Here is a 9,137-nt window from a genome sequence, read left to right on the forward strand (position 1 = left end):
AGTCGTATCTATATTAGGTCATGGTGGTTGAGACAGGTTAGTGATAATGATGGATATGGAAAGGAAGAGGAACTTTCATATATAATTTATAAAATGACATAGAACTCCTTTTAAAGTTATAAGTCAATACCGTTGAATGTGACCAAATAAAAATAAAAATAATACAATATGTTAATCCACCAGTCCTAATACGATGTAGCTATATATACGATTCTCTTTGCACAACAAATCCACTTTGAAGTTTACTTATTCGCTCGGCCAATCGTCGGAATGTAACTATATATAGGTTAGTATAATAAAGAAATTTGAATATATCAGTGAAGGTGAAATAAATAGTGGTTAAAGTAAATTGATTATCGAAGTTAAATTATAATAAACAGTAATAATATATATAATATATGTTTAGTTAGAGTTTTGAATTTACCTTAAAATATTACAATCACATCAAAATCAAAACTTATAAGCATGGTGGATGATGGCAAAAATTCGAATATGCCTCATAAATGATTCGTGGGTGTGGAATAACTTGTGGTTAAAGTAAACCGATTATCGAAGCTAAATTATAATAAACAGTAATGACAAATAACCTTGTGATTTCGGATCGTAAACTCAGATTTTTTAAATCTTCATGTTAATAACTTATTAGTAATAAGAGTTGAAAAATTAAAAAGGAAAGAAAAACATTTTTAATAATGAAAAAACATCAATCAAATAAGGTTATAATGCATTTTATATCTATAAATCAAGAGTTAGAGTTTAATTATAAGTCTAAAAAGGAAATCGAATCTATATACAATTAAAAAAAACTAATTTAATAAACTAAAAAAATTAAAAGGACACGCGTCGATAAAACATTACGTCATGTGTCATTTAAAAAACATCTCAATCCTGTTTTAATTTATTGGTATATATCCATTCTAAAACCCGCAAATTCAAGGACAATTCCGGCTATTCTCTAGTGCTAAAATAGTAGTCAAATGTGCACTAACGCCAAATTTGACTCAAATTAATATACTACTATTTTGATATGATTCCATCCATACTTGTGCAGATTCGTTAGAACTCACTCTCCTTATGTCCATACCATAATCAAAAAACCACCAATTTTTGGCACCATAATCAACCAATATGTCAATACTACCACCATCCCTTCTCATCCTCCTATCCCTCCTATGTTATCATGCAACTTCACAACCAATTGCCAATAACATCCAAAATGACCAAAATACTCTTCTAAAGATTAAAAGCTTTTGGTCCAACCCAACCATCCTCAACCATTGGAACCAATCTTCCAACCCTTGTAGCTGGCCGGAGATCACGTGTACCACCAACACGATTACTAGGATCAAAATAGAAAACACAGATATCACTGGACCCGTTCCGCCTTTCATTTGTGATATTAAAAACTTGACCCATATTGATTTAAATTACAATTACATCACAGGAGAGTTTCCAACATCTCTCTATAACTGCAAAAAACTTGAATACCTTGATTTGTCTCAAAACTTGTTAGTGGGACGAATCCCTGATGATATATCACAGTTATTGCCTGAGATACGGGACCTCAGGCTCTTTGGTAATAACTTCACTGGTGACATTCCAGTGGCGATTTCAAGATTATCAAAGCTTTCATCACTTCAACTGCATCAATGTCTATTTAATGGAAGTTATCCAGAGGAAATCGGAAATTTAAACGACCTTGAAGTGCTAAATTTGGGTTTTAATGACTTTACACCATCAAGACTTCCCGAGAGTTTTACTCGGTTGAAAAAGCTTCGAACTTTCCACATGACGGAAGCCAACTTAATAGGAGAAATACCCGGAAACTTATCTGGCTTGGTGGCTATTGAGCTGCTAGATTTGTCTGCTAATCATCTTGTTGGATCAATACCGAGTGATCTGTTCTTGTTAAAGAATTTAACAGAAGTTTATCTTTACTACAACAATCTAACAGGTGGAATTCCTGACTCTATTGAAGCAACAAAATTGCAAGTCATTGATCTCTCTGCAAACAAGTTAACTGGAAAAATCCCCGAAGGATTTGGGAATCTTGAGAGTTTGTCTAACTTGACGCTCATGCTGAATCAGTTATCCGGTGAAGTTCCTGTTGGTATCGGCCGCCTGCCTAGCTTAATTGACATTCGAATTTTTGAGAATAACCTATCGGGTCCACTGCCACCTGATTTTGGAAGGTACTCTGACCTGAAATTATTTGAAGTATTCCAAAATAAGTTCACAGGAAACTTACCAGAGAATCTGTGTTACAATGGGAAGCTCAAAGGCTTGATTGCTTACCAGAATAGTCTTTCAGGTGAGATACCGAATTCACTTGGAAGTTGTAACAGCTTGATGAATATTCAGGTTTATGGGAACCAGTTTTCAGGAGATATCCCTGATGGATTGTGGAAGGTTTCAAAATTAGAAACAATGCTGATTAATGATAACTCATTTTCCGGAGAACTACCACAGGAATTGGCGCCGAAGTTATCAACACTTGATATAAGTAATAACAGATTTTCAGGTCAAATTCCTACCAGGATATCCTCTTGGACAAGTCTAAGGATTTTCAGAGCAAGTCATAATCGACTAGATGGCGTAATTCCAAGAAATATAACAGCACTTCCAGTTTTAGACACCTTGTTGCTGGATGGGAACCAACTCTCAGGCGAAATTCCGACAAGTATTGTTTCCTGGAGTTCACTTAATACCTTAAATCTCAGTAGAAACAAGCTAACTGGCCAGATTCCAGCTGGTCTCGGGTTCTTAGAACGTCTTACAGTGCTGGATTTGTCAAGAAACAATCTTTCGGGTCAGATACCAAGTCAGCTCGGTAGACGGCTCGTTGTGCTTGATCTTTCAGCCAATGATCTCAGTGGAAGCATCCCGAGTCAGCTCGATAATGGTGCTTTTGATAGAAGTTTTCTGGATAATCCTCGTCTTTGTTCAAATAACCCATCATTAGGCCTCAATTCTTGCATTTCCAGGACCAAATCCGGATCATCTAGCAAGATTTCAGCTAAAAATGTGATGATTATTGCGGTTATAGCAGCAATACTGTTCCTTTTGGCAGTACTAATGACAGGATATGTCATTGTTCTCTACCGCAGAAGGAAGTATAATTTGGATTCAAAATGGAAATTCACTTCATTCCAGAAACTGACTTTCACAGAATCCACGATTTTGCCTCGTTTGACGGAGAGCAACGTCATTGGGCATGGTGGTTCAGGAAAGGTGTATCGGATTCCAGTGAACCGATTGGGCGATTTTGTTGCGGTAAAGAAGATTTCAACTAAAATAGACTTAGAACAAAGGCTTGAAAAAGAGTTCTTAGCAGAAGTAGAGATTCTAAGCACGATCCGTCACTCAAACATAGTCAAATTAATGGGATGCATTTCACGTGACAACTCAAAGCTTCTTGTGTACGAGTACTTAGAGAACCGAAGTTTGGACCGTTGGTTGCACCGAAAGCAGGCTCAATCAAACCGTGGGTTGACTGGTTCTATTCGCCATGTGGTGCTTGATTGGCCTACAAGGTTACAGATAGCACTTGGAGCAGCCAGAGGTTTGTCTTATATGCACCATGATTGTATTCCGGCTGTGGTCCATCGAGATGTGAAGTCAAGCAACGTGCTTTTAGATGGTGATTTCAATGCTAAGATTGCTGATTTTGGGTTAGCCAGGATCTTAGCCAAGGACAGTGAGCTAAACACAATGTCAACTGTGGCTGGTTCATTCGGATACATGGCTCCAGGTATAATTTCACAGTTTCACCAAACCATGACGTGCTTAGCACTTTTTTTATCTAAATATTACTGCCAACTAATATAATATTATAACATATATAACTTTATTACAGAATATGCTCATACGACTAAAGTGGACAACAAGATTGATGTGTATAGCTTTGGAGTGATCTTGTTAGAATTGACAACAGGAAAAGAGGCCAGCAATGGCAGTGAGCATTCATCACTGGCCGAATGGGCTTGGCAAGAAGCCCTAAGTGGTGCATCAATATCAGCTGCTTTAGATGATGAAGTGAATGAGCCCAAGTACTTGAACACCATGAGCGGTGTATTTAAACTTGGGCTATGGTGTACAAGTAGATTGCCAACCAACAGACCCTCCATGAAGGAAGTATGCCAGACGCTGCTACGTTGCAGCCTAGCAATGGAAGAAAAAATGGAGAAGAATGGAAGTGATGTACTTGATCATCTTCCCCTCCTCAAGCTTGAAAATGTCTAAGTATGTTACTTTATGACTGCACATAAGTGTGGCTCATATGTAATACTGTAATACTAAATAGCTGGCTGACCTTCGGGGTCTATTAGTATACACACGCATACCTTTCATACGAGTTTTTTGTAGCTTAAAGTTTAGCAAATATAATCTTGAATTATAGTATCCTTTGAAATGCCAACTTGGAATTCATAACTCAAGAACTGATACCAGAATTAAATTTTATTGATATAAACAAGTCTTCAAACAACATAAATTGTTCAGTGAAACTCCTTAATCGCATCTCAGCATGATACATGTTTGCTAAAACTACCCTTACAATAAACATAACCATGGAAAAAAAGAAACAAAGGTGTGATTAAGTGGAAAAATAGTCGCAGAGTATTCTAGTCAACCACCATTCCTACAAAAAAGAGTCACCATAGAAGGATTTGCGAAAAGTGGATCCTATTTCAGTTAGGTTTATGAATTTTGATGAGGGGTAGGGAACAGATGTACAAATTAAGAAAAAAAACAAAAGGAATAACTTTTAAGGAGCAATCGAAGTATTACCAATATATTAACAGATAACGCCGCTGTAAGATAAATGTGGTACATTAAAGAGGCAAAGAACACAAACCCTCAGCAAAACAAATCAATTAACAATATCAGAGAATGGAATTCCCTGGGAAATGTGAATACGTGAACCAATTTGCTAGCAGTGAAGGCTGAAAATTGATAACAATGGAGGAACTATGAAATTTATGATTCAGTAGGGCACATGTTTCTTGGCTTAATTAGTAAGTCATGGGATATGCAAATAAGTCCTAAATAAACACAACGAAAATCTTAGCCGTCCATAATCGGGCACACATTAAGTCCCAAACAAACAACAATCCTGGTGCACCATGAATGTCCAATATAGTTAACCAAAGTACCAAACCATGACTCCCAGGTCCAACTTAACAGTTATCACACACTATCCTTTAAATTTAGTAAGTAGGTAGATTTACTTAGATATCCAAAACCTTAACTTTCTAAAACAAAACTCCTTCTTTTAGTGATTTTGAGAAAAGTAAAATCGATGAACAGAAATTCATGGTCATTCACTATTTTCTAGCTTACGAATTTCTATGACACCCTTTTGGCCTATTGCAATTCGAATGCCTACTTAAAGTTCACTCATACTTTAAAGGCCACCATTACCATTATCACATCAATATATGCATCACATTTGATACGAAAAACATATCTTATTCGTCTAAAACACATCTAGTCATATACAACTAATAGATAAAAGTGTCAACTTAACAACATTCCACCATATATACATCTTATGAGCCAAAAACCTGAACTTATAAAGACTCGGTAATCACATTCCTAATGAACCTCACGAGTCGTTTTAAGCATTAGTGCCTTAGTGGTATCGAATTCAATACAAAATTAGCAGGTATGAATGAGTAATAACAACATGCCTGACCAATCAACCACCGAATTCCGCACGAGTTGGAACAACAGGGACTAAAAAGTTCCCAAATGGGGAATCAAATACCCTGAAATTTGCTTTAGAGCCATCTTCTCGAGCCTGCGCAATTGCGTGATTCTTAGCATGTTGAATCCTTGGATCAATGACTACATTTTGAGCCATATTTACCTGCATGGTCAATTCAATTATTAAGCATTTTTTGCGATAGCGTCAGAATATAAAAGAACAGATGCACAGAATGAAAATGCATACATTTGGCTTAAATGAAACCGCAGCAGGATCACTCTTTTCGGGTAGTGACGGGGCAGTCCTAAACATATACAAAATTGCAATATCATGTATTGTTATTATCATAGTAGATAAGTTATATTTTTATTAAAATAAAAAATAAAAAAAATATTGGGGAAGGGATGTTACTAAACCGGCGAGGAGGTGGACGGATAAATTTCCTCTTTTTCGTTTCAGGTTCCATTTGATAAAACCCCTAATCAAATAATCAAAGACTTTTACGGCCTAGTGACGAACCAAATTCTTGATTAAACTTGGATGGTGGTTAATTTTCATTCAAATTCTTTTTTTCTTTTTAATTAAATTGCAACTTTTGTTTTAACCGGTTATTTTCGAATACTCACCATCAAAACGGTGAGGTTTCAGGGGATTGTCGTTTGTTCAAATTCGATCCTATTACTATGAGCCTGTGAGTCGAGTAATAGTGTCAAAGAAAAAAGGCGTCAAGTGGTGTGATCGCGACTATAGATGGTGAGGATAGCGTCAAAGTGGCGTAGTTAATTGATGTAGAGGTGTTTGATTTGAAAGGGGTAGTAGAAATATTTTATAATATAAGAGTCTAGTAGTGTAGTTTAGTATTAAGAGATTGTGGTGACTTAATTCATTAAGAGTAGTTTGGTCAATTTTTATATCTCATTTTTTTTAAACTTTCAACATGAGGTTATAACTTTTATATAGTAGTATAGAAGTATAGATATATACAAACCGAGCTTGAGTCGAGCCCGAGTTCCTTTAATACATCACAAATGAAGATTGAGCTTCAATACTAAGGTTCGACCAAGCTCGAACTTGAGCCGCGACTATTTAAACGAGCTCAAGCACTACTAAAATCGAGTTTGGCTTGTTTACACCCTTGGTTGAAAGTCTCACCACTTAAATCATCGATTCTAATATTAAACACAAATGTGAAATCTAAAACTCATTAAAATACCTTCATTAATTAAATTTAGATGGTGTTTATTTCTTATTTAATTTTTACTTAGTAAAGAAAAGCTACCTATGTCATAATCAAAAGTGTAAACAAAATTTAACGTCATTTATGTTAACATAAGTACTGAGTACATAACAAATCAATACATCTCCTTTATTTATAAAGAAGCCTTGCTTCTAGAAGGATAATTTTAAAAAATTCCAACGTGGCAACCTCCCCCCTTCCCTTCACAAACGTTTCTAGATGCAATGACGTTTCTTTCCATATTACAGGATGCTGTTCAAAAATTTTTTTAAAAAAAAAAAAAACCTCTTTCCAATATTCATCTTTTCAAGAATCCTCTTTTGATCTAATCTCTGTTCAAAAAATTTTCAAAACAAAAAAACCCTCTTTTCAATCTTCTCCCTGCCAATCTACTAGTATGAATTCCAAATCAAAGTTTTGCACCCTAAATATGAATTCCATCTACTAATATGAATTACAAATCAAAATTTCGTGCCCTATATCTGAAGATTCGATCAACAAACGGCAATAGAAGTAACAATAACATAATTGAATCTGACTTCAGTTCAACCATCGTTTGCCACTGGTTAGCTTTCGTTTCTTTTAATCACCATATGTTTACCAACCCATTTATAGGATTTTAGGGCTGATAATATGGCACGCAACATGTATGTAAATTGTGGTCTGAAAATATGATACCTAAATTTGGTATATTGGCAAAACATATTTTTTTCCTTATGCTTCAAGTTTTTTTAAAAAATTTGATTGTAAATATCAACAATAACTACTTCAGTATGTTCAAGTTTTGATATTTTTTTTTTTATATATCTGAACCCATAATTCAATTTTATGTTTTCACCATACCTAAGTTAGTTGTAGAGTGTTTGAACATTGATCTTTTATTATATGGGAACCCATAATTCAACTTTATGTTTTCACCATAATTATGTTAGTTGTAGAGTGTTTGATGTTTTACTCAATTTTGAATTTAATGGTAGCTCTGTTGATGTACACACCAGGATGATGCAATACTTCTGCACACGTTTTTCTGCAAACCAGGGTGATCCAGTATTTCCCCAGCCCAATTCCAGATTTAAGTTGGCCCAATCCACTTTTATTATCTATGCCAATGTTTCTGCACACGTTTAGGAACTTTGCACAATGTTTGATAATTAACTGGAATTTATACATTGATTTACATTATAGTCTACCAAATATTTCATTACCATAATTATATGCATTTTTCTTTTACAGCTGATTTGGATAAATCATCAAATTCCAGGAAATGATCTCAAACTCTATAAATATTTTAGAAACAATTCAATATATTGTGGAAGGTGTGCAGAAAAATGATTTGCACCATATCAAAATCATATTTTGACTTTCAAATATTAAATGCTACGTTTACAATATTTGTGTCCTACCATCCCTATATATAGCACATATTATTCACAGACTTTACACAACATCCTCTCATTTATACTACATTGTCTGTGAAACACAATCATACAATGGCTATCATCAACAATGTCTCTTTCATTGATCAAATCAATGCCATGACCGAGGCTGCAACAATTAAGGTCAAAATCATACGCCTGTGGACACAGACGTACTCAAACAACCCTCAAATGGTGGCAAGCCTGGAAATGATTTTGATGGACGAGCAGGTTAGAATGAGTTATTATATACGTATTACAAATATTTTATTGTTACGTGAACTATGTCATTCGGACAGATACTAATGTTTCCTTTTTGTCAATTGATCACAGTCTAACAAGATTCAGGCTACTATTAAGAGAAATCTGATAAGTGCCTTTGAAATGCAACTTGAAGAAGGCTCAGTCAAGATCATCTCAAACTTCGGTGAGCCTCTAACACTGGCAGGTTTCTTCTTACTGGTCATCCATGTAAGATAAATTTCTACCGGCATACTTCAGTCAAGGCCTCTACCGATTTTGTGAATGATGCCCAGGTTTTCTCATTCATGTCTTTCAATGACATTCTTGCCAAGAATGTGGACCCTGTTTATGCATTTGGTATTATTTTTTTTCACTTTTCATTGTTGAAAAGCTTTTACTGTATATTCTTCAAAAAAACATAATAGCTTTCTAATAATGCGTGTAGATGTCATTGGTGAGCTAATTTACTGCGAGGACGCTAAAGTCTTGAATTCGAAAAACTTCGAGATACGGAGTATGTTTAATTTACAGTTTA

The 9,137-nt window shown here is 35.1% G+C and overlaps 1 protein-coding gene across 1 annotated transcript; it reads left to right on the forward strand.

Moving 5' to 3' along the window:
- Positions 1-1,004: 1,004 nt before the first annotated feature.
- On the forward strand, positions 1,005-4,401 carry LOC122594220 (receptor-like protein kinase 5). The gene is made up of 2 exons (XM_043766690.1): positions 1,005-3,751; positions 3,857-4,401. The coding sequence occupies exons 1-2, from the start codon at positions 1,129-1,131 to the stop codon at positions 4,240-4,242; spliced, it is 3,009 nt and encodes a 1,002-aa protein (XP_043622625.1). The 5' UTR covers positions 1,005-1,128; the 3' UTR covers positions 4,243-4,401.
- Positions 4,402-9,137: the final 4,736 nt, after the last annotated feature.

The sequence above is a fragment of the Erigeron canadensis genome, chromosome 3, assembly GCF_010389155.1.
Source record: "Erigeron canadensis isolate Cc75 chromosome 3, C_canadensis_v1, whole genome shotgun sequence".
Classification (NCBI taxonomy): Eukaryota; Viridiplantae; Streptophyta; class Magnoliopsida; order Asterales; family Asteraceae; genus Erigeron; species Erigeron canadensis.

Coding starts and splice junctions, on each gene's coding strand:
- LOC122594220 (XM_043766690.1), top strand. CDS start 1,129: ATGTCAATACTACCACCATCCCTTCTCATCCTCCTATCCCTCCTATGT. Junction 3,752..3,856: donor ATTCGGATACATGGCTCCAG/GTATAATTTCAC, acceptor ACTTTATTACAG/AATATGCTCATACGACTAAA.